This window comes from Glandiceps talaboti, chromosome 15 (assembly GCF_964340395.1).
Source record: "Glandiceps talaboti chromosome 15, keGlaTala1.1, whole genome shotgun sequence".
Taxonomy (NCBI): domain Eukaryota; kingdom Metazoa; phylum Hemichordata; class Enteropneusta; family Spengelidae; genus Glandiceps; species Glandiceps talaboti.
In genome coordinates this window covers 9,762,211-9,789,604 of record NC_135563.1, presented here as the reverse complement: position 1 = coordinate 9,789,604, position 27,394 = coordinate 9,762,211, and the positions used below count along the sequence as shown (strand labels likewise).

The 27,394-nt window shown below is 37.7% G+C and overlaps 1 protein-coding gene across 1 annotated transcript; it reads right to left on the bottom strand.

Annotated features, from left to right (window-relative positions):
• Positions 1 to 864: 864 nt before the first annotated feature.
• On the bottom strand, positions 865 to 26,711 carry LOC144446196 (uncharacterized). Its single transcript, XM_078135949.1, has 27 exons — positions 26,472 to 26,711; positions 25,412 to 25,670; positions 24,743 to 24,936; positions 23,832 to 23,970; positions 22,583 to 22,804; positions 22,004 to 22,115; positions 21,264 to 21,335; positions 20,523 to 20,672; positions 19,708 to 19,873; positions 18,713 to 18,985; positions 17,882 to 18,021; positions 17,563 to 17,737; positions 16,902 to 16,995; positions 16,606 to 16,814; positions 15,562 to 15,691; positions 12,469 to 14,924; positions 11,622 to 11,684; positions 10,896 to 11,090; positions 10,356 to 10,527; positions 8,348 to 8,473; positions 7,223 to 8,001; positions 6,773 to 6,892; positions 5,509 to 5,748; positions 3,604 to 3,729; positions 2,830 to 2,917; positions 1,457 to 1,626; positions 865 to 970 (listed from the first exon to the last, which is right to left on the bottom strand). The coding sequence occupies exons 1-27, from the start codon at positions 26,709 to 26,711 to the stop codon at positions 878 to 880; spliced, it is 7,203 nt and encodes a 2,400-aa protein (XP_077992075.1). The 3' UTR covers positions 865 to 877.
• Between the last annotated feature and the right edge of the window lie 683 nt (positions 26,712 to 27,394).

Below are 27,394 nucleotides of genomic sequence, written 5' to 3'. Positions count from 1 at the left end.
AAATGACTTTTATTAGAGTTTCAGGGCATATATACACGACTACATTCTCAGTCAGTCAGGAAAACTGTAATTTTTAGTAACTGAGTTAACTTTATATGTCTTACTGATGACTTCTTAGATTGCCATGTGGTTTGCATCCATAACCGAAGTTCTAACCCCCATTTGCCCGAATCAATGGCGCCCTCTCTTGAGACACTCCTTTTGAAAATGGTTGCATTACAATAGTCAGTACAGTAGCTGGAATACGGCATATTCCTGCAAGTTCTATTCATTGATATGATCTTTAATGTTTTTGTTAGTATGATTTATAGGTTTTGTTCGGGTTTCATTCCTGAGTCTAGACGTTTTCATTTCAGGTATACTTACTACAGTATGTGTACTTGTATCAATGTTATGCTCATCTAACCTTTGACGTTGGCGAGAGTCTGATATATATGAATCTTATGATCATCTACAAAAAGGATACAAAAAAACAAAAAAAACAAGCGTCTCTCCCAAACGTCTATGGTCTAACACATGTATAAACCTTCACTAAGATTGGTAATACAAATAATGTTGTGAATGTCATTGTTCAAATCGACAGCTCAGTAACACAAATCTCTCTATTGTATCTTCAAATGTTGTACAGCTGACTGTCGCATGAAGCAGGATGAACACAAAATTTGAAATACATCAAAAAGTACTCTTACATAATATGTAAAAAATAAGACTGGAAAACTTGAACAACATTGATAAAACTACGACTACAAAAAAAATGCTAAATATATTTGTACATAAAGATGCATAGTAAGTACATCAATTATATAATTCTATCCATGATTTCAAAATGAACATATTTCAATCTATCAATAACATTTCACTTTTCCTGAGTGCATATTTATTTCCTGACTGTACGGGATCGCAATCTCCTCGCTACGATATTATGGGATGTGTCACCACCTGCCTTGTTGTCGCTTGTAGCTTGCATTGACTGTAAAAGGACGAAAACCATGGATTATGTTAGTCTTGTAGCATGACCTTGAATCTGCTCTTTAGGGTTGCGAAAGGTAATTAGTGCCTATATCTGGGCGTAGGCTAGCGCCCTCAGAGTCGAACTTCTGTCATTTGTAAAGTAAGCAAGTTTACATGTAATAGTCTGATGATCTACCAGCTACACGAGGATTACGTCAGCTCAAACACAAAAACTTTCCCACATATGAAAAATAACACTGTAGGGTAAAATATGCTGTAGGGACCAATTTTCCTGAAGATTGAAGTCTTTCAAATCTTTTGCCATTGGAAAGCTTGTTCAAGGTTGTTTTGATATGATAAGAAATATTTGGGAGTCAAGATATTGTTTTCAAGGACATCCACAATCTACCCCCCCCCCCCCCCCCCCCCCCTCCACAGTATTATAAAGACAACATTTGACAGCTGTTTTTGGTTGAATTTCACCGAGAATTGGTTGGAAACAAACCTCATATGGCAACTCCAATGGTGCTGAGATATCAGTCTTATACAGCTTCTTTTTGCCTCGTCTCTTGTCTTGGGGAGGTGGTCTCGGAGGAGACTCGGGTTCCAGGAGTTCAGGCTGAGCAGTCAGACCAGTGGCTTCCAGAAACTTCTTGGCTGAGGAATGATTGGATGCTGATGTTCAGTAACCAAATGCCAGTTGTTATGGTAATGCAGCAAAGCAGGAAGTGGACAGAAGCAGGAGTTGTAAGGTGTAGTAGATAGACAGACAGACGGATGGACGGACGGACGGACGGAGTGGATAGATGGACAACACAATATAAGACAACACAAGATATTACCAAATTGTTAAACTATGTCTATGCATAGAAAGGTGTTTGTGAAAGCAGAAAAGTATACTGATATGTATATTGGACTCCTGTCATCTTTCTAAATACATATCACATCCAATCACTACAAACTGATACATTTTCAAATTGTTTACACAACATCCATTCAGAGACACTATGGATATATTGTCTATATTATCTGTGTATGTTTCATTTGTTGGTCAATATGTGTATGTTTCATAGTTGGTCAATATGTGTATGTTTCATGGTTGGTCAATATGTGTATGTTTCATTGTTGGTCAAATATGTGTATGTTTCACGGTTGAACAATATGTGTATGTTTTATGGTTGGTCAATATGTGTATGTTTCATGGTTGGTCAATATGTGTATGTTTCATGGTTGGTCAATATGTATGTTTCATGGTTGGTCAAATATGTGTATGTTTCATAGTTGGTCAATATGTGTATGTTTCATAGTTGGTCAATATGTGTATGTTTCATAGTTGGTCAATATGTGTATGTTTCATAGTTGGTCAATATGTGTATGTTTCATAGTTGGTCAATATGTGTATGTTTCATAGTTGGTCAATATGTGTATGTTTCATAGTTGGTCAATATGTGTATGTTTCATAGTTGGTCAATATGTGTATGTTTCATAGTTGGTCAATATGTGTATGTTTCATAGTTGGTCAATGTGTGTATGTTTCACTGTTGGTCAATGTGTATATGTTTCTTGGTTGGTCAATATGTGTATGTTTCATAATTGATCACATTGTGTATGTTTTATGGTTGGTCAATATGTGTATGTTTCATAATTGATCACATTGTGTATATTTCATAGTTCGGTACCTTTGTGCTTGTTTCTTGGATGGTCAACAAGTAACATTGTTGGTCAATATCTATATGTCCCATGGTTGGTCAGTAAGTTACTGAGTGGGTCAATATATGTATGTTTTTTTATATACCGGTAAATCAGATTTGACAGTGATTATAATAAAGTGACCAGATTGTGTTTAATCCACAATTACATGCACCGATGTAATCTTACCTGATTTACCAAATGGTGAATTTTGTAAATAATCTCCAAATTTAGAAAATGTAGTGGCTTGTTCCATCTTGACATTGACATTGTCAGTCTGAAAGAGAAAACAGGATAGTGACGCGAGATGTTCATTTCATGTCAAAGGTCACGCAAGGAAACAATGTGATGAGTTTATGCTCATCACATTGCATCATCACCATTGAACAAAATTGGTCATAGTCAACAATTGGCCAACAAAATTAACTATAGCATGTAGCTGAGATACGGTCGCAGGCGGATGGACAGATGACATACAGCATGTTGCAGGTTACTGTTCACTGGCTCTGTTTGATACAACCATACAGAAAATGCACATGCTACACTTTAAGATAGCAAGATTGAATGAATACAGTTTCTTACGACATTTTATCCAAATGAAATGAACAAATTCAGACATCAAAACACTGGCAACTGCGTGTCTGCGTGGGAAAACTTGTGTTGTTTGGCGAGTCAAACTGAATGACACTCTTCTTACTTACAGCATAGTAAATTTAGTCAAACCCTGAATGGGTTCAAACCCTGACTGCAGTTGTAAGAGGAAAATGGTTTAACTTTAACCACTCGGCTACCGACAAACCCCCCGATACAAGTAATCAATAGCCCCCATCTAGTCAATTCTCAGACACCCCTCCCCCACTTTCCATGGTGCCAGAATGGGTCAATGAAAGTGTTTGCAAAACGCTGTGACTTGTGAAAACACAGCAAACACTGTGCATGTGGTACATTATCTAATAATCATACCTTAGAAGGGCTGAGTACCTCTGATTCAGGTTCTTTAGCTACCTTGCCTCTCCTTCCTGTACGTCTGGTTATCTTGGCTGGTACATCACTTGCCTCTTGTTTCGACTGTTTCACATTTTCTTGTCCCTACAAGTAGACAACATTAAGAACAAAATTACAATTGATTGTACTAAACAGAGTGGTATGCCGTGCATTCACTTGCATACCAATTACCAGTACTAGTGGTATACCGTGCATTCACTTGCATAACAATTACCAGTACTAGTAGTGGTATACCGTGCATTCACTTGCATACCAATTACCAGTACTAGTAGTGGTATACCGTGCATTCACTTGCATACCAATTACCAGTACTAGTGGTATACCGTGCATTCACTTGCATACCAATTACCAGTACTAGTGGTATACCGTGCATTCACTTGCATACCAATTACCAGTACTAGTGGTATACCATGCATTCACTTGCATACCAATTACCAGTACTAGTGGTATACCGTGCATTCACTTGCATACCAATTACCAGTACCAGTGGTATACCGTGCATTCACTTGCATACCAATTACCAGTACTAGTGGTATACCGTGCATTCACTTGCATACCAATTACCAGTACTAGTGGTATACCGTGCACTCACTTGCATACCAATTACCAGTACTAGTGGTATACCGTGCATTCACTTGCATACCAATTACCAGTACTAGCGGAATACCATGCATTCACTTGCATACCAATTACCAGTACTAGTGGTATACCGTGCATTCACTTGCATACCAATTACCAGTACTAGTGGTATACCGTGCATTCACTTGCATACCAATTACCAGTACTAGTGGTATACCGTGCATTCACTTGCATACCAATTACCAGTACTAGTGGTATACCGTGCATTCACTTGCATACCAATTACCAGTACTAGTGGTATACCATGCATTCACTTGCATACCAATTACCAGTACTAGTGGTATATTGTGCATTCACTTGCATACCAATTACCAGTACTAGTGGTATACCGTGCATTCACTTGCATACCAATTACCAGTACTAGCGGTATACCGTGCATTCACTTGCATACCAATTACCAGTACTAGTGGTATACCGTGCATTCACTTGCATACCAATTACCAGTACTAGTGGTATATTGTGCATTCACTTGCATACCAATTACCAGTACTAGTGGTATACCGTGCATTCACTTGCATACCAATTACCAGTACTAGTGGTATACTGTGCATTCACTTGCATACCAATTACCAGTACTAGTATGCAACAATGTTTTCAGGACTTCAAAGACCAATGGTATGCGTGTGCACCAATGCAAATAATTAATAACCCCCATCTAGACATAGGCTTCCCTGAGGTAGGATAGGTTTGTGTCTACGTATTGGAAGGCTACACCGTGTGTAAATTTGCGACCCCCCCGGAACCCATCTTGACATACTCGTGCAAATAGATGTTGTGATGTACTGAAACTTTGTTTAATATTATTTTGACACACTTTTTTTTCAAGCTGACAAAAATGATAGACATAACAATTTACTGAAACAACAGAACAGAATCAGAAGAAAACTGCAAATCTGTTGTTATCTCTCAGTGCTACAACAGGATGGAATGCATCCACACAGCATGTAGGACGAAGTCAGAACAGTTTCAGGACATGTTCGCGTCTACACTATCCTGATAATCCTGATAGTTCTTACATCAGGTAAGCTGATTGAGTTTGTTATACCACCTAGATGGGGGCTAATGACAAATATTATCTATTAGGTAGCACACTTGTTTAGACAAGCATAACACACTGTTCAGAACAGTTTTAGACTCACTGAAAAGTCTCAGAAAGTATTCACAATAATATTCTCAGTCCTCTCCAAATCACAAAAAAATTGATAATTGATAAATAAAACGTACCTCTTCAGAGACTTCAGTACCTTTCCTCTTTCTACTACCTTTTGTTGCCCTTGTGTTCCGTCGTGTTTGTTTCTTCTGTAAAGGTGTAACATCTATTTCCATGTGGAGAGATTGGTTTTTATCATTGTCAAATACTGGGGTAGAGACGACCTCATCACATGTGTTGCTGCTGGTGGGTGATGATGCCATTTCCTCACTGACCTTGACATCTGAGGTCACTGTGCCATGTGCTGCCTGGTCCTATATCAAACAGAACAAGACACATTAAGATCAAGCCTTACATCACATCCTGCCCAAAGTGCAGTACAAATCTTGGAAACCTAGTAGACTTAACTTCACCTACTTCGAAGTAAGCATGGAAAAAGTGGCCATTTCTGGGTTGATGATGCAAAACATCTTTATGTTAGGGGGTCTAACCCTGGCTCTAACTCCCTAGCTTGGATTACAAATGTGGGTCATTGCATTTGTACAGTTGCACAAACACAAGTAGAGTTTATGCTGCATATAATTTTAAAAGTCCTGAACCATACTTTACCTATCACTTGCTATAGTATTGCCAAAACTCAATACTGATATCTAGTTGTAATATATAATATATATGGCAGAGGAGGCAAAATTAAGGAAGAGACATGCTGCTTGCATATGCACATAGTGTTTGACATTTGTGCTAGGTTTGCTTGAAATGGAGTCATGGGTGTCAGAGATATGGCTGGCCACGGATGCATCAACACATATGCATAGACAGACAGGTCATGGCTGTAGATCCCATTTGCGGCAAGTAGGTACATTTTACTTGCTTAAAAAAGACTTGTAACATGAATGACAAAATATGAAAAAATAGTCGAAGAGAGGGAAAACATAAAATAGTAAAAAACATTAAAGGGGCACAAGCTGAGTTTATATGTATTTGGGCGTAGTTTTTTCTGCATATTTAAAAGGTACTCATAGTATTGTGCTTATTGAAGTACATTTAACCACCACTTGTAATTGACTAAACTCAAACCGGGTATTAAGATATGACCCATAAACAATCTGTGACATAATTTATCATACTATATCAAAAAGTGTTCAGGAAATCCTTACTGTTCTAAAAGTGCCATAGCAATTTTAACATCATAGAAGGCATGCATCGACAATGACATTATACTGGAATGTAGTTTTATTTAAGTATTTTCACTAGGGTGAAAAGTTTATAAACTCACCCTGCGCCCCTTTAAAAAAGTAATAAACAAAAAATAACAGAAATGTGTCAAGGTTGTGTTACCTCCATTAATGACAACTGGGTTTGTAGTTTAATGTTGGCTGCTTTCAAATCTCCAATGATGTGTTCCTTGGCTTCAACTGCCTTACATGACTTTTCATGTACGTTCTTCTCTGTGTTCAGCTGTACAGATAATTATTACATTTTTAAAATATGAACATATTCATTTCCTGGATTTATTAAAAATACAAATGTATGAGTGAAAGATTTTTTTCTGTGGAAATAGCCCCCTCTAACATAACATACTGTACAAATTTTGCGCTGATGATGTGGACGTGATTTTCATCATGAAGATTGGCGAGTATTTGAGAACTGGCAACTGAACAAAATTTATGTGAGATGAAATGGATCTCAATCCAGAGCCGAAAGTTTATGAAAATACCCCTATTTCCCGGGGCGGGCATTCCCCTTTAACAAGTGAAGGAAAACATAATGTAAAGGAGTTTCTAATACCTCTTTCCTAAGTGATTCTATTTCTTTGGCCAGTACGTCGTCAGTTGCTGATGTAGTTGCTGCAGTGCCACGTCTAGTAGACCTGCCACCATGGTTACGTGTTGCCCTCTGTGATCCTACACTGGAGACATCCACCTTCTGTAAAGCTGTAATCATCTCTTCTTTTGCCTTTAGTTTCTTCTCCAGCTCCTCAATTTTATCCGACTCGTCATCAGTCAAATTATCAGTTGTTTCTTTCTCCAACTGAGCGATTAATTCTGTGATGTGACAATCTCTTTCTTTCAGCTGATCCAGTAAATTCTTTTCTCTCTTGGCCAGTGCTGTCATTTCTTTTTCCAGAGCAGCTACGAGTTTGTCTCTCTCGTTTCTCCATCTTGTCAGTTCCTTGTCTTTTTCAGCCTGCATTTCCTTCATTATTTGTTTCAGTTTGTCCACTTCTTCACTGCTGTTGCTGGTTTCTGAACTTCTCTCTCTGTTTTCGTTCTTTCCTCGGGCATCAGCCAGCTCAGCTTGACTATTTTTCAACTGCATTTCTAGTGTTTCCACTTCCTCTAGGTGTCTCTTCGCACTCTCTTCAAGTTCTCTCTTCTCTGCTTCCATCTTCTCTGCAGTCTTCTTCACTTTTTCTAATTCTTCATTTTTCTGACTGTCGTTCTCCTTGAGTTTTTCGTTCTTGGCTATGGTTTTCTCCAGCTCACTTTCTGTTTTCTTCAAAGTCCTCTGCTGTTCATTAGAAGATTTCAACAAGCTGGAGTGCTTATCTTGAAGTTCTTCCAAATCTGAGTGTAAAACAAAACAAAAATAATGTACACCAGCCAACCACTAAATTACAAATTCACAACTTTATGAAAGTAGCCACACACAAAAAAATTATTCATATGCTACGAAATGTAACGATCAATTCCTGCCCCTTTCCATTCACATTTAAAACAATAATAGTAAAACTAATTAACAAAGTGTTAATTAATTGTTGATATTTACTAGAAGTAATTTCATACAGATGTTAATGCAAACCATAACAAACTACATAAATCACTGTGATAGAGGGCGCTGTTCATTCCAAATAGGCTAGACTGTCACTAGGGGGCACTATTCACTAATCAGGTCTATGCCTGATGTTCATACCAGTATAGCTTTTTTGCAATTCTTCTTCCTTGGTGTTAAGCACTGCATCCTGCTGTGCCATAGTAGATTCCTGCTCTTCAATTGCACATTTCAGAGACTCAATTAGTTGCTCATTATGCTTCACATCTAAAAAAGTAAGATTCACAAACTATATGAAGGACAATCCACAAATGAATAAAAACAATACAGCTCTACTTTCTGTAATCATACTTGATCTAGGTGAGTTGTTTGAAATTCAATACTCATCATCAATTCATGAATGGGTATTTCTTGCAGCCATATTTTCCTTGCTCATGCTGTGGTACATTAACCAGCATGCAATGCGTAATCTCAGTTGTGCACTGTCACAAAGTGGTAGCATGTTTAGTAAAGTTAAAGTAATGTGACCTGGTCATTGACTTTAGGGTGACCCAGGTCTAACTTGTTTACTTTGTATGTAAATCAGTGAGTGTTCACTTTTTACATTCAATGTAAACAACCCACACTATATGGTAGTCTAACATGATTATTCACTATTAACCAATTTACATATAAAGTAATCACTGATTTACATACAAAGTAAACAAGTTTGATCTGAGTCACCCTGAAGTCAATGACCAGATCACTATACTTTATTAAAACATGCCACCACTTTGTGGTACGCACATTACAACCAACAAAATAGGGACTTTACACCTATTACCCTAACATCATAATAACAAGGTAAATAGCATTGGTTCTGCGAAACTTAAAATATGCATCAAAATATTCAAAACTGTCACTAATTTCCTTGACATTTCATAAATTAAGCTTGCGCAGGCATAACTGTCATATTACCAATACATTATGTATTTTAAACACTTTTCAATACAGGGATTAAAATCTAAATGTTGTGTTGTTTTTTTCTTTTGATATGTTTGCAGCAATCGTTTAGTTTTCAGAAGAGTAGTATCACCCAGCATTATTAGAATAAGTCAAGAAATTAACAAACATAGCTATCTGAAAAGAAAGAACACACAATATACAAGTCTTAGATTACTATATGGAAACAAAAGTGTACAAATCCCATTAAAAACCGGTCAACATAAACACATAAACAGACATGTGCTGGTAGAGATTTAGTTTTGATGAGATGTTAGTCATTTGATTATTACTACATGAGTAGAAAGGAAAGACTAGTCCAGTCCACCGATGACTATCAATTCACATGTTTATTGATATTGCACAGATGGGTCAGGATTCAACCAATTCTGAGGATCCAAGATGTAGATTACTGTATTTCTACAACCACTGCAGAACTTATACATCATTTCTTTCTGTCTGGACAGTAGCTTACCAATGGGGTGGGGGTGAACATTTTGTTGACAGTGCCAAGTCTACAGTTCAGAGAATGCACGCACGCATGCACACACACACGCACGCACGCACGCACGCACACACACACACACACACACACAGGCACAGACACAGTTAACAGATGAAAGCATGATATGACACTAATCACGTTTGTCTGTGCATACAGAGTGCGACATCACTGTCATCCTAACTGTTGAAAACTGACCATAAATGTTCATAAGCTTGGTAGATCAAATGATTTACAAAGGTTAAACACACATAAGCAGTTCAAAGTTTTAGCATTATGCTTTCGATCTGTCTTGGTCGACAATCCTCATCAGAATGACAAATTTCATAGTTACAGCTGACCACTAGGTGGCGGTATGATCAGCCAATTGTAGATGTTAGGCAGTTCGATGCCCCCCGTCTCTGTTGATCCTGTTGAAAACTGATGGGCTGTAGACTTATTGTCATTGTGAAAGAAATGTTCAAATATTGCAGTGTTGTCAAGACAGAAAGAACTGATGGATAATTTACTGCATTTGTTATAATTGCATGCATGTGGCTGTAATTTTATATTCACTTTAATCTGTTGTTGCAAATAGCCACATTATAGCAAGCATTTTTGTAGTCTTTGAACTTTTGACCTGACCTGGGTCATCTGTGGACTGCAAAGACCACCTCCACCACTAACCTGTTTTTGCTATGTCTACGGCTTTAACTTGGTTCTCATTTAAGTTACTAAGTTCTTTGATTTTGGACATCAGTTTCTTAATGGTGGTGCTCTTACTTTTCACTTTGTCTTCCTTTTCTTCGAACACCTTCTCAAGCTCCCTGATTCGATTTTGGAGAGAATCTCTTTCTTCCTAGAATGTGATAAAAACCAAACAAAGAGACACACATATCAGTTGTATGATAACATTTCTCAATAACAGTGATCACCATTTTCACAACATCTTTTATACACTCAATGTTGTGATCATGGGCACTGTACAATTATTACCCTGGCACAGACCTATAGTGGCACATTAACCTCTAAAGATCCTCAACTGCCCAGGGAGTCTATCCTTATACCTGTTCATTCTAGCTTCAACTACTGTAAAGTGGTTAATTATGAAGGGGTTAAAAATCCATGCACTCAGACTTCACTTGAAGACAAGGTATTGGTGTTCTGTATATTTAGATGTAACACATCTGATCGAATGCTAGATTTATTTTCTTAGATAGTACTTACTGTTAATTGCTCGATCTTCTCTTCGTGTTCCTTTGCAGTTTTGAGTCCACCTTCATCTTGTTCTTCTAGTCTTTCAACTTTTTCTTCAAGTTTTTGTATGGTTGATGAGTGTTTCTCAATTGTGTGGTTGCGTTCATTCAAGGTGACACACACTTCCTGCCACCCCTGCCTGGCCTCACTTTCTCGTGTGTTAGCCTGTTGTTATGACAATAATGAAGTCTGTGAAGCCATGGCAAACTACACCCTCAACAATTCAATAACCATATTCTCCTTTAAGGCACACAGTGCCAAAATGTGGCATATAGCATGTTCAGCTATGCCCAAATATGGAATGTGGTGTGCTCCACCATGCCCAAATATGGAATACAGAATGCTTCAGTATGTCCAAATATGGCATATCGTGTGTTCAACTATGCCCAAATATGGTTATGGTTTGCTCCGTTAAAATCATTACATTACATAAGATCAAGTCTATGTGTAGCAGGCACCTATGGGGAACTAACTAACAAAAAGTGGCTTTAATTGACAGGCGACCATTCTGGCTATCTCCCCAGCGTGGTTTATCTAATTATTCATGATAGACATTTTCTTTTGAATTAACATACAAAGATATGTACGCTTAGAGATAAAAAACTACAGAAACAGTGGAAAGCACATGTTATTCAGTAAACATAGACAAAACTGCTAGCTATAACACCACAATATATTATGTCTATTCCTACATACCTTGTCTAGATCTTTACGTAAATCTTCTAGACCCTGTAAAGATACTTTAGCCCTTTCCAATTCCTGGAATTTCCAAACAAATTTTTCAAAAAAGTGGTTAGAATTTGCAAAAATATCTCTTGACTCCCTTCTCTTTGGTGTGTGTGTGTGTGTGTGTGTGTGTGTGTGTGTGTGTGTGTGTGTGTGAGTGTGTACATGTATGTATGTATGTATGTATGTATGTATGTATGTATGTATGTATGTATGTCTGTCTGTCTGTCTGTCTGTCTGTCTGTCTGTATGTATGTATGTATGTATGTATGTATGTATGTATGTATGTATGTATGTGTGCATGCATGTGTGTGCGTGTGTATGTGTGTGTGTGCATGTGTGTGAAAGGATTGTTTGAGGTTTGTGAAAAAAATCAGATGTGTAGATAAATAAATAAATAATTTCCATTAATCCAAATATTCAGAAATTTGTGGAATGGTCATCACTTGTGCAGCGCCCCTAGTGTTGTTGAGGCACAAGGAAACCAGAATACCCATTTAAATCTGCATTGTTCAGCAGGGTCAAACTGTGCATCAGTTCTCCTACATACAGACCTGGTTAATTTTTTTAATCAAAGCCAGCCGATGCTTTGCAGGTTCGCACCCAGACTGCAGAGGTAAGACAGCTGGCCACTCGGCCATGGACAACCCTAACCTTAACTCATCTCCTGATGCATTCTTACCATGTCATGACCTTCTGGAAACACATGAGTGATATGAATGATATTTACAAAACCACCAGAATGTCTAAAGGCCATTACAAGTTATTGGTAAATGACCCCCCCCCCCCCAAAAAAAAAATGACAAGGACCTATTACCTTGTTCAATTGATCCAAATCATCATCTTTCTTGATCGTCTCTTCAGCAAACTCTCGGTTCAACTTGTCCAGATCATCTTGTAGTCTTGCTTTTGCTTCGGTACTACTCTTCACAAATTGTTGCAATTCACTTGTTTGAGTTTCCAGTATAGCATGTTTGTTATGTAGCTGTTCGTACAGGGTGCTTACTGCCTGCAAGTCAACCAGCTCTTTCTCTTTCACTTCCAACAATTCTTTGGATTTCTCAACCTGTTGGTTCAATTTTTCAATCTTTCTAGCCTGATCTTCAATAGTTAATGTCATTTTGTCACATTTCTGGGTTACGGTTTGGAATGTCGCCTGGACTCTTTCATACTCGGCATCAAGATTCAGATATTTAGAATTCATGTTTGTATAATCACCGTTCAGCTTTTCATTTCGCTCCTTCAATTCTTCCGTCACCTTAACTAATTCTTGCTCCCGTTCCTTTCCTAACGTAATCTCTTTCTCAAATCTTCCTGCACTTTCTTTTTCTTTCTCAATGGTTTCTTGGAGACAATTTATCTGTTTTTCAGCAGATTTTTTGTCCTGGTCCACTTGACTTTCTCTGTCTTTAAGCTTCTTTTCTAGTGTTTCAGCATCTTTCATTGCATCAGCTAGACTATCTTCTGTAAATTTTAATCGTTTCTGTATTTTTTTAACAGTTTCTTCTTGCTCTTTCATCTGCTCTTCAGCTTTCCTAGCTTTCCTGTTAGCTGCTCGGAGTTCCTTTTTCAGCTCAGAATCTTTCATCTTCATTTGATTAAGTTCTTTCTCCTCTTCCTTCAAACGTTTGCATTCGTCTTCTAAGTCTGTTATTGTCTTCTTTGCATCTTCAAGTTCGTCCTCCAACTTCTTTTTAGTCTTTTCGTTACTATGTTCCTTTTCTTGTAATGCCTTGAAATTTTCCATGACACCATCATATTTGCTTATCAGATTAGCTTCTTGAGTCTTGGTAACCTCCAAGCTTTCTCCAGCCTTTGTAACCTCATTCTTCAAGTTTTCATTTTCTTCCTGCAACTTGACAGCTAATTCTTGAGCAACCTTTAGCTTCTCAAGTTCACATCCCAGTCTGTTTTCAAGCTCATTCTCAGAAGTCTTAGCAGATGCCAACTTTGCCTCGATCACAGCAATTTCTTCCATCTTCCCTTTAAGTTCTTCCTTTGCTGCCATCAACTCTGTTTCCAATTTCTCAACCTTCTGTTGTTGCACAGTAGCTTTCTCTGCACCAGCTTCCAGTGCCTCTTTTGTGCTTTGCAGTTCATTTTCTGATTCGTCCCTACGTTGATTCACCTGACCAAGCTGTTCCTCCAGTTCTTTAATCTGTTCAATCTTAGCACTCAGCTCTTTCTTAATCTCGTCTACAGCATCTGTGGAATTCTGGACCATTGACTCTAGTTGACATCTCACATTCTGTAACTCTTCCTCTAATGCTATATCCACCGTCCCATCTTCTTTTTGATTCTCAGAATTTCTGAGCGTATCAATGACTTCCTGCTCTTTCTCGGTCAATTTGTTTTCATACTGTGTGACTTCCTGTTGCAATTCTAGGATTTTCTTCACAAGTTCTTCTATTTGTGACTTGGAGTCTGTTCGTAGCTTGTTCAACTCGTTCGTTTTCATCTCAGCAGCTTTCCCTTCTTGTTCAAGTTCAGCAACATTCTGCACAAGCTGTTTGACTCTGCTCTGTAACACCTTGACGTCCTCCTTCACCTCATTACATGCTTTCTTTTCACTCTCTAACTCAGTTTTCAACTGTTTTTCTTGCTTGTTCATCTGTTCTAAGAAGTTCTCGTTGTCATTCAAGGCTGTTTGGTAATCGCTTATACTCGTTTCAAGTTTAAGTATCTTGTTTTTATTTTCTTCAGCGGCAGATCTCATTTGTTGGATCTCCATCTCAAATACGTTCTTTTCCTCTTTCAAATTTGCAATCTCAACAGTCTTGTTATCATCTGACTTAGAAGCTTGCTGTTCCAAATCTTCACATTTTTTACTTGTGATTGTAAGAGCATCTTCAACCTGCTTAGCTTTCGCTTCCCATTCCTTCACCGCCTCTTCTTTTTCGCTTAGCTCCTTTCTCAGATGCTCTTCTGTTTGTTTCATTTTCGTGGTTACGCTTGACAACTTCTCTTCTGAGAGCTCAACTTTGACCTGCATCTCATTAAATTCAAACAATGCTGTTGAATCAGTGGCTGGCACTCGCATTTCAAATTCTTCAATTGTATCCTTGGCTTCTTGAAGCTTGTGTTCCAAACTGGCAATCCTGTTTCTTAAGATGTTTACATCAGAGTCTCGCTTTCCGTTTGAGGTGACATCGTTCACTTTTTGAAGCGATTCAAGTTCATTTGTCTTCTTTTCAAGACTGGTTTGAGTCTCGTGAAGTTGGCTTTGCAGTGTAGTTAGCTGGTTTTGTAATTCTGGAAGGTTACCTGATGATTCTGTAAAATGCACAAACACATATACAAAGAAGAAAATTTTAACTTCTGATCACAAATTGCAAGAATTCTTTTATACATTACAAATAATTGCTTGAAAAAACCCTTGTGTAAAGCAAAGTGATCCCAAGCATTATTTTTCTTTCAAAATATGGCCTACAAAACAGATGCTTATTCTGAGTGCACATGTTAACCAAGAAGATCAAATTAGAGTTCCCTTGCCCTACACACTTACCAAGGTTCCCCTCTGTACAATTTCACAAGGTTTCCCCCTACTACATTGTATGTTACACCTGATTTTACCAGATTTCCGCCCAGTCATTACACCCAATTTTACCAGATTTCCCTACTCTGTTACCCCCAGTTTTACCAGATTTCCCTATTCTGTTACCCCCAGTTTTACCAGATTTCCCTACTCCGAGGCTGTTACACCCAGTTTTACCAGATTTCCCTACTCTGTTACAACCAGTTTTACCAGATTTCCCTACTCTGTTACACCCAGTTTTACCAGATTTCCATAATCTGTTACCAGGCTTTCCCAAACCTTAGCATAAACCCTGCCTAAGTTACACCAAACTCAGACTTCCTAAACTGGTTTATTCATATAAAATCGTTTCTTTGGTATACAGTACTTCCTTACCTGTAGCCTTTTCCAGTTGTTTTTCAATTTCTTGAATGTACTCGGCTTTGGTTTTTAATTTAAGATTAGCTTCTTCTACCACCTTGGTGTTTTCTTGGAGTCCTTTTTCCAATTCTTTTATTGCCTCATCCTTCATGGACAAAAATTTGAAAGCGAGTGTTTACATAACTCAGAACTATAAGTTACTGGACCATACACCACCATGGCTGTATATATTCTCAAACACACCATACTTAGGGTGTACACCATGCCAGTATACAACCCATAACACCAAAGTACAGCATTTTCTGTATGTACCACAATCATTTATAGCATCCATATCAAGTGTAAAAGTATGCTGTTTTATTTGCTAATGGACCACATTAGAAAGGCAACATGTTAGGCTAGTAAATAAACCAAATGAAACAGTATACTTTTACACTTGATATGAAGGCTATAAATGAGAGTAGCACTCAGAGAAACTGTTTTATTTCAGTGTTACCTGTTATAAATACATACACAGTGGAGGTCGCAACCCATGGGCCTGGGAGGTCATTCCATAAAGTGATGCTAACTAATGTCAGATTTAATTTGACATATATAAATTCAAAACATGTGAATAATCTCTGCCTCACAACCTATCTGAGTGTAGAGGTCATGGGAAAATTGAAATACTCTGAAGTTAACTGTACCAATGCATAAAACATATAAGTAAATCTTCTTGCATATTTCACTCAAGCCCACAAATTTACATCAGTACGTAAATACTAATTACTATATCAAGTTTGTCACTAAGCTTATGATTTCTTTGTCCAACACTTTTTAGATAGTGAAGATAATGAGAAGGATTCTATCATTTTGAGGTGAGTTTCAGTGAAGTTGATCACACCAAGAGCCTAGTTGACACGTTTGCACTAACTGGGATTTACTGTCATGCAATGCATGCTGGTAACGCTATCATGGATAAAAACGTCTACAATGGGCAGTCCAAAAATGGTTAACCATGACAGTTATTCAATTACATTAAAAAAAACCACACAAATGAGTATAGAAAGCAATACAGACCTGTATTTTCATTTTGTCCTCATACTCTGCAATAGCAATCTTCAATTTTTCAATCTCGCCATTCTGTTGATGGAAAGTCTCCCCAGCTTCTGTCAACATCTCCTGTAGGTCTGTAATCTCATTTTGTTGTGACATTATCGTCTCCTTGTGATCAGCTATCTGTGAGTTCAGTCCATCTATGACAGCACTGTCACTGGAGGGCGCCCCAACTGTCAATTCCTCTGTCTGGCAAACTGTTGTCCTCAGATCAGCTGTCTCGGTCTTTTCAATGTCAGTCTGTATCGCTGTTGACTCACACATAGGTTTCTTTGTTTTGTCTTTTAGGTCGTTAAGGTCAGCTTTCATGGCTCCGAGTAAGGTGGTCAACTCTCTGATCTTTGCTTCCCTTTCCTGAAATGAATTATAATTAACAGACAGAATGACTGTAAGAGAGAATTGTAGCCGCTAGTTTTCTAAGCTTTAGGAACCTTTGTGGAGTCAGGATTGTTATATAATTGGGGAGGGGGAGGCCTGGCTTGTAATCTGTACCTTGTCATCATGGTTGGAATAGTCAGGAGTTGGCCTGTAATCAGCACATTGCTGGTTGTGGAGTCATGATGGTTGCATGATTATTTATAACAAAAAGAAACTGGCAGGTAATCTCAGGTACATTGCTGGTTGCGGCATCATGAAGATTGAATGTTTACAGAGGACTGGCTTGGAATCTGTACATTGCTGATTGCGTCATCATGAAGATTGAATGCTTAGAGGACTGGCTTGGAATCTATACATTGCTGGTTCAATCCTCACTGCTGCTGTTAGCTAGTTTAGCCCTTAGGCAATATCTGAACTGTGTGGTGCCCCAGTAAAACCAAGCAGCCCACAACTGCATAGACATACACACTGACCTGAGCATTCGACTACAGATATTATAGCATGAACTCTGACCCAACCTTTTAAATGAATAAATATACTGACCTGAACTTTGACCTGTTCTGCATGAAACAAAACACTTGAAACCCACTCATCTTCTTCATCTTCAATTTTGTCAATTCTTGCTCGTTTACGAGTCTTCTTCACTGATTGAGTGTACATTTCAATTCGTTTGTCACACTTTTCTTCAACAATAAGACGTTCTTCCTTCAACCGCTCACTGTAACAAAAAATTAAAAATGTTCAATCAATTCTTTTTGTACAGAAATGTACAGACATATTTTGGAAGTCTTACTAAACTTTCCTCTGCTGTTACTGAGATTCCCAAACTTTAAACAAACACTGTTTTTTTTTGGAGAGTTACCTGTAAGTGCTTTCGATATCAACTAACTGCTGGGCCATTTCTTGACAGACTTCCTCTCGTACCTTAACCTCCATGATGGCCATTTCTTGCTTGGAGACAATCAGTGCTTTCTTGAGATTGTCTATGATTGACATCAGTTGCTGAGATAAATGAAAAACAAAAACAGATGAAATTCATGGTAGTGAAAGACTGTGACAGAATCCCGTTAACACATGAGTGCAAGTGTGGTGTTTTTTGTACATGCTTTTGACGCGTTCTCTGTGGTTGTATTTTCACGGGTACAGTGAGTGAAAGTGAAGCAGAAAACATTGTAAACACGAGTGCAAATACCCCAAGTACCCACACTAGAAACTGACGCGGTATGGGGATCTGTTATCATTACAAAATGTTTATCTGAAACTGACAAATTTTGAAAAAAATTACAACAGAATCTGCTTTTGAGTATATGGAATGTTTACATTCTAAATTTCAAAAGAGTATGCAATACTGTTTGGTATATTGAAGCAGAAGGAAACTGGAGTACCCAAGGAAAACCTGTGTTGTTCGGTAGTTTCAAACTGAGCATCACCTTTCTTACACACAGACCTGGTTAATTTTTTATCAAACCTAGCTGGCATTGGGTGGGTTCAAACCCAGCAGGCATTGGGTGGGTTCAAACCCAGCGGGCATTGTGTGGGTTCAAACCCAGTAGGCATTGGGTGGGTTCAAACCCAGCGGGCATTGGGTGGGTTCAAAACCAGACTGCAGTGGTAAGAGGTGTATGAGCTAACCAATTGGCCACTGAGAACCCACTTGTGTAATATACATGAATGTAATAATAATAATCCTTACCACCATCTTTTCATTTTGTCCTTCCTCTGTACTACTATCACCACATATCTCTACAAGCTCCATCTCATCATCTTCCTCCTCCTCTTCCTCATCAATTACAATCTCATGAATAGCCTTCTTTGAGACGTCATGTGATGGAGTGGCCCAGCCAATCGTAGCCCTGTCTTTTATCGGTCCTTGTCGTATGGCCAGTGACATATTACGAGCCGAAGCAGGCTTAGGGAAGGCTACCTCTTTCCATCTGTTGTCCAATTTTGAAGTTACCGTAGTAACCTGTTTGTCACAATAGGGGATGAAAAGACAATTTCAGTGGGACGGTGCACAAAGGAACGTATCTTACATGATCAGATTATTTTTGTTGCTACACTGACAGATTTTGACTAGGACACTGCGACAAATTTGGCCAACTCATCACAGTGACACCTTCAATGGACATGGATATTATTTGTGATTTATTTTGCAAGCCAAGGGAGTCTTCAGTAATTATGAGGGGGAGGGCTGGGGGAATTAGAGGGGGGATCACCTCTTACAAATTAGTTCTCAGGGGGCGGCCATATTTTAAACACCATCAAAAGACAAACTTCATGGTAGTCTAAATGGCTGCTTGTGTAAGACAGAGAGATTGTGTTCACTGTTATTAAACTATCATTTCCTGCAGTTTTCCCACAATCCCTTGCAAGAAATCCCCAAAATGGCAGATCATGTGTAAGTTCAGTACCACTTCTTTCCAAGATTTCTACGCTGAATAACTTCTTGAGGTGCAATGATATCACCAAATAATATGTAAGTTGATAGCAGTTATCAATGCAATTTTACGAAAGGTAGAAGTAAGTCTGACTGGATTTTTTCTTTAAGTTGATGGTAGTGATCAATACAAGTTCACAAAAGGCAAAAATACATCTGACTGGACTGTTCCTTTCAAGTTTGGGACAGGAATTTTGTTGTTCAACAATTTCTTTGTGCTAACAGCTAGGACTGCTGAGATTTATACTGACCTGTTTTGCTATGGCAGAGAACTTCATTACGTGCATGGTTTCATCAAACATCGATGCACATTGATTGACATTCACTATCATTGATGCCTTTCCTTTACCCATGAAGAAACTCTGGAACAGTCTGGTCAGTTTACTTTCTCTGAATGGGATTATTTTTGGCTGTACCCTAAAAAAAACACAATCACACAATATTTCTCATTTTGTTGTCAGTATGCAAATACATGACAGAATGACATAAAATACTGTGAAACCTATATTTCCACCACTAGAAAATTTTGTGATTTTACAGTCTTCAGCTAATTCCCAAATACCAACTTTTACTAATTACCAGACAGGTACATTCTGTTCATGTACAAGAAGGCATTTTAATCATGACTTATTTTTGTGTTTTTTATTTTCCATCACAATTAGCAAAAAAATAAGTCTCCAGGTACATATTGACATCCTACATTTTAGAAAAGGTAAATATTAAAAGCGCTCAAGTATCAATTTTAAAGTTTATTTGCTGAAAATTGCTTCCAAATATCTTTATTAAAGAAAAAACATGTTTAAAAAAAAAAAAAATTCAGACGTTTGCAATACTTGGACAATTTTTTTTATATTCAAAACTGACTTTTATTAATTTGTATAAAGCCCAGATCATTACAGTTTTTTCTTGTTTTCATTTATTGTAAAACTTCAACAATTTGGCACAGAATTCTGTGTCTTCTCTCTTCTGTATTCAAGTGAACAAAATTGTAAAGCCATCAAGTCTGTCGGTAAGACTACCATTAAAGACAGGACAACAAAGCCTGGTTACAAACACGAACACTTACTTGGGATGGTTTTGATTATATCTCAAGGTAGTGATGCACTTTCCCAGAGTAAGCAATGAAGTGTTGATGTTACCAGCTTCTTTCAGTCTATCACCTGTATTTTGAGTTTTAGCATAGCGTTCAGACCCAGCCAAGTCACAGAAAGACAACCTGTCAATGGAGGGAACAACAGATGAGACATGGCATGGATGGAAAGAAAGAAGTTGACAGGTTACTAGTATATACATTACACACACACACACACACACACAATCACATGATTATATTGTGTGTGACTATCGAAGTTATATTGAAATTTAAACAAGTCTATTAAAATAAAAGACCACATTATCAAATTTTGTGAAAGTAAACTCTCTAGCTGTGAACTGGCCTGCTTCATTTGTGTGATCGGAATTAATGATCATGTAACCATGAACATTGACAACACATGTTAAGTTCAATGTGAACAAAGATAAGCTTGTGTTGATGTCAGTGAAATGGAAACAAACTTCAAATCAAACAAGACCATAGAAATTTAAAAAGCCCATAGAGTGGTAATGTAATTGGACGTCTTTTTAAAAATACACTGTGCCTCTGTAACTTTTTGTCCTAGTTTGTCCCTTTTTTGTTTGTTTTTCTGTGTACGTAATTTAGCACAAGGTTCCATTGGGAGAACAGAGTTTAAGCAATGCAATCAAATGGTGTCTGTATATGAGAGATTAATAAAAATCTAAAAACAAACAGACTTGTAGTTGTACATACTTGCTAACCCTGGCTACATGAGGGTTCTCGATGTCCACTACTCTCAACACCTTGATGCTGAAGATGCAATGACTGAAAGAGAAGAACACTGTCAGTTACTAAAATTGGTGGCAAAGAAAAACAACCATGGGTCAAAGTCATAAGTACCAATTGTTTACGTCATGATTCCATGTTATTTACTTCTCAATATTTTAGCACTTGGAGAATCAGAAAATTGCAAATCCAGTATCCTGAAATGTGCATGATGGGATATGTAGAATCATTTCATCTATAAACATTAATCAATAACTGGTGTGTACACAATCCAGGGGTCGAAATAATGAAAAAATTTCGCTTGTCCACTGGGCAAGTAGAAAACAAAAAGTACTTGCCCAAATTAAAAAGTGCTTGCCCATTCCATTCTATAAACATGAATCACCGTGTAAACAATCTGTCAGATTTTTCTAATCACTAAATTTTATCTTGGTTAAATGTACCCTTGCAGGAGGGATCCTTCCAATCACCCAAGATTATGTATTACCACAACTACAATTATCTAGTCTTGGTTACGCAAACCCATGTATAATGTATAGGAGAGCTATCCTTCCAATCACCACAGACTAGGTATTCAATCATATGTGAACAAAGACGTGTTGATGTCAATGAAATAGAAACAAACTTCAAATCAACTAAGTCCATAGAAATTTATAAAAGCAAAAAGAAACAATACATATTGGATAAATTCAATGAAATATACCAACCTTCTGCTAGAGCAATGATTTAGTTTGGTAGAAGCTATCCTCTGGTTCTTCTGACCGATTGTCAAAACCTTGTAAGCTTCATCAGCACTTGATATTTGTATTTCCTTCAGTCCTGTGAGTACAGTTGACAAGAAATAAAGTTCAACACTTTGATTTTCCTATTAATGTGCAACCTTCAGATATCTATCAAAACAGTGGGATATTACTCATCCAATACTAGTCTTCACTTTGTCATTGAAAATCAATTGACATAAGGGGCCTTGTGAAAATGCAAGTGACTTTATGAAGCTCATTTTTTGAGTAGCATGCAGTTACGAATTAAACCTTTCATGTCATTCAACAATAATGTTTTCTTTGACTCGTGTGACAAGCTCTTATGACATTCATGTTTTCGATCTGAGTGAATGAAAAAATACTGAAGAAAAACTTAAAAAGATCATTTTAGCTGCAAAAGTTTAATCTAAGAAATATGTCACTTTCAATTCTGAACAAGATCAGTAATTTCCAGATGATAACATGTCCCTATCAAAGTTATGCATCAAAGCCATGCAAGCTCACTCACTCAAGAAAAACTCTTACCTTTTATGTAGATGCTTCCATTTTTGTCTTCAGATAACTTAAGTGTTTGCCGTCTTGCTTTCTTTCCCTTTGGCATAGGTTCTAACAAGTCATAGATGTATTCATTGTAGATTTCGGCAAAGGAAACCCACACGGAAAACTTGACGGGTCCCTGTGCTTCCACATCAACTGAAGTGTCGTCGGGAATACGTGCCTGGAGGTCTTCAATGATACTGTTGAGCGCTGTGGACAGATCATGTTTTTTAGTCACATCAATACACCTTCATCTTCCCAGCTACTGTCAAATACTTATATTTTCATAGAAATTAATTTTTGCTGAAAAGAGGATTTGGGTGTTTCTCCTGGACCTAATATTCACTGATTTAGGAAGGAGACATGGTAATGAAAGGTAAAAATTATTTTCAAAGCATTTTGTTTTTCGTGGAAAGTCACACCCGCAAAAAGTTAAAATAAATAAATAATAAAAAACACAGGGTAGAACTCCACATTTTTATGCAGGTCAGATGTTTACTAGTGAGTTGATTCAATCTTACCGTACTAATTTTACATTTGCTTGAATTGTCTAATTAATGGTAAGTGATATGGTTATGTCATTATTAGACTCTCTCACAGTCCTGGAAGCTTCGCATAAATAGCTAAAACTTGGGTTGTTTTGTATGTATCTAACACATCAACAAAATGTTAGCCCTATGTAATCGATGAGGGCGCACAGTACAGGGCTAGGGATACTGGGATACTAGTATACGAGTACAATTATGCAGTAGATACATACAAAACGACCCAAGTTTTAGCTATTTATGCGAAGCTTTGAGGACTGTGAGAGAGTCTATGTCATTATGTGATATACAGGCTGGGTTCCTGTTGCGATTTGAATGTGTTTACCATGTGTTTACATTACATCGATGGTAGTGATGTGACCGCTACAATGTTAAGCATGGTTGACATATACAAATGTATCAATGTTGCACTTGTGAACGTTTATTTAGGGGGAGGGGGAGGGGGCAGGGCAAGGGGGAGGAGGTTTTGGCCTAAACGATTAAGTTAATTGAGCTTGTGTGACACTGTGCAATTGTCCCTAAAAAATGTGTACATTTTGTATACAATGGTAACCTGTAAGGTATGCCGTGTCAGGGTGCCCTCACACACACCAGCCAACCACTTACAGTGGGTGATAGCTGACACCGTGGCACAAACATCATATCTTACAGACTAACACAATTACAAAATCTTTGAATCTACCTCTACTTACCATCTGAGTCTTTGGTTGTTTCATCCTGTATGCTAGTAGTGTTATTAAAGTTACTCTCATCACCCACAGTTGTGTCTGATGCTTTCGATATATTTGCTGAAATATTTGTTTCTGACAAGATGCTGATCCCATCATTATCCTGTGAACAGACAATGTGAAAATCGAAATTTTCAAACTTTACATTTGGTGTTCATAACACAAACTGTTCTGTTTGTATTAATATTAGTTGTGTCAGTCATATAATAAACAATCATCTTTTAAAAAAGCTGAACACAATAGTTATAAAGTTATGCTATCAATGGACAATACTTTGTGGGTACTGTGTTCGAAGTGGCATGTTTATGCCAGTCCAGGAAATAAAAGTAAAACAGACTCAATACGGGCATGTATATGTTGATTGGTTGTAACCAGTACTCTCTGAACACATGCCCAACCACCACCCTGCAGCAATACCCAAACCCCGAAACACACACCCAACCATTACCCTGCAGCAATACGCAGACCCCTAAAAACATACCCAACCATTACCCTGCAGCAATACCCAGACCCCTAAACACATACGCAACCATTACCCTGCAGCAATACCCAGACCCCTAAACACATACCCAACCACCACCCTGCAGCAATACCCAAACCCCTAAACACATACCCAACCATTACCCTGCAGCAATACCCAGACCCCTGAACTCACACCCAACCATTACCCTGCAGCAATACCCAGACCCCTGTACACATGCCTACAAACCATCACCATTCACCAACTGAAACATATATCCACAGAGTAACCTATATACGGAGTACACCATTGGTAATATTTAATATCTGAATTTCAAGTATTTCTGCAAAACACTTTTTGTTTAGAAATCATAACATACAGGAAGTAGCAGTAATACCCAGTTGAACAAACTTACATGTTTAGACTCCTCAGCAAGCTTTAGAATGGCTTGTTTCATTTCAAGTTCCTTCTGAATTTGCTTGTCGGTTAGCTTGACAACATCAGAGAAGAAACGTGGTTTCAAGGCCATCTCTGAGTACTGTTTACCTTCAATACTGTTAAACACCACGTCTAGGGACCTAGGTAGTATTCCTTCATCCTGAGGGACACCTGTAATTACCAAAAGATATGTTCGTCAATAAAGTACCCCTATTTGACTATTTAGTTGACTTGTGATGATAGTTTCAAGAAGTTTACCCTGTATAGTGCAATGCCCTTTCAAGTTACATTTCAGTTAACTTACCCTGTATAGTACAATGCCCATACAACTTCAAGTTACATTCCAGTCAACTTATCCTGCATAGCGTAAGGCCCATACAAGTTGCATTTCAGTCAGCTTCTCCTGTATAGCGCAATGCCCATACAACTTCAAGTTACATTTCAGTCAGCTTTGTATAGTACAATGCCCATACAAGTTTATACAACATTTCAGTCAGCTTATTCTGTATAGTGCAATACCCATACAAGTTACAATATTTCAGTTAGCTTACCCTGTATAGTGCAATGCCCATACAAGTTACATAATTCCAGTCATCTTACCTTGTATAGTGCAATGCCCATACAAGTCACATTTCAGTTAACTTACCCTGTATAGTGTATGTCTTTCCAGCATTTGTGACACCATAGGTAAACACCAGACAGTTCTGGCCATCCACAAAGTCTTTAACTACACCCAGCATGGTCTCATCAAAGAACTTTTTCTGACTTGTCTCAGCCTTGAAGATGTTCGTGAATGTGAACTTGTGGTTTAACTCTCTGTGTGTACGTACAGAATTCTTAAATGCAAAGCTCTCTTCGGGCGCTCTCATGATACATGTTCTGCCATTGTCAATATCCAGGCACTCCTACAACAGCAATAGATACCAATTAAACCAATACAAAAAACTTTAGGGGGAGAACAATCACATCTTGACAAAATGTATAATGAAAATAACATATGCATGAGAACCATGGGTTATCTTTAGCCTTAGCACGGTACAAAACCAATAAATTTAAGTTTCATCACATCACCTCTCCATCCAATTATGTAATTACAACAGTCTTAGAACATTGGTCAAAATTGATGTAATTCACATTGTACTATACATGTACAATTTATGAGTCTCGATGAGGGGTGCCATACCCTACTTTTAATTTGAACTTTTGATGTTTTTTCACCGACAGAGAATGCTATCTATAAATTGAAGCCCACGACGAACAACTGTTGAGCAGTATGTTGTTGATTGCCAAGTGTGGTTGTGTATACAGGAATACTTAACATTTTGGGGAATTTTAAATTAAGGGTCTAAATCATTTTAAAATCCTTGATGACTCAAGATATACAAAATTAACCACTTGATGTTTTTAATCAAGTACAGTTTGGTAACTGTACAAGAAACACAAACTACTGTGACACTGTGTGTGTGTGTGTGTGTGTGTGTGTGTGTGTGTGTGTGTGTGTGTGTGTGTGCATGCATTTGCAACTTGTATGAAGGTAATCTTGCTTGCAGAAGGAAGTCAAGACTCAATTTGAAGACGTCTCTTTTCAAGTCCTACATTATTCCATCTACAAACATGACCAGCATAAGGAGTAACTAACTTGATCAAAACTTGTACAGTTGTACCATTCAATTTACAAAAATGGAGACAACACTATCGGACTATACCTGCGATTCTCCTTGTTCCACCTCCTTTTCTGTAAATGGTCTAACCCTTAGATACACTTTCATATGTTCTCTGGAGTGTTCCACGCTTTGTCGGGTCAGTTTCATGGGGGTGGCCATCTCGTCGAGATTGTCAAAGAGGTCTTTACGGATAATAGAATCCAACTCTGTGAGTTCATCTTCAAAGTTTTCTGTCGGATCCTCGTCTCCATCAGAGAGATCATTGTGTGTTTTGTCTGCCATCTTGAAATCCTTCTAAAAAGATTTATACAGAAAAAATACATAATTAAATACATATATAATTATTGTGAACATTAGAGGAATGAATTTGAGACCAATTTTAATATTCACAATTAAGTTAGACTACAGAACAGAAGGCCGCAACAAAAATGTTTACACAGATGTTGATAGATTTAGTATTGATTTTCAAATTTGTCTGCAAGTTTACTTCTGACAAACGATAACTGACCATCGATATGTTTGCATGAATAAATAGTCAAAGAGTTTTCTGACTTCGTTGCTTTTCAGAGATATCATGCCCCATCTATTTTGTGTTTGAATGTGTCTATAATATATGTAAACACTTGCAAATTATAAGTATAACCTGTTCAAAGTTAATAGAATGTATCGTAGTAGCCATATCATTCATATATATTATTACAAATCTATAAATACATGGGACTAGTATTTCCAGACAATAGTATGTTTATACTTGATGACATTATCTCTGTTTTAAAATAATTATAGTGTTGTTAGTTGTGATTTTGAGTTGTTTCTTTTCTTGTTTTTGACCTTTTTCTTTCCGGGGTTGAGGTTTACACACCGGAAAGAACAGGTCAAAAACAGAAAAAGAACTCAAAAACAAAACACTACAATTATCGCAGGCAAGTTTTATAACTTCAATAATGTCTGTCACTCGACACTGT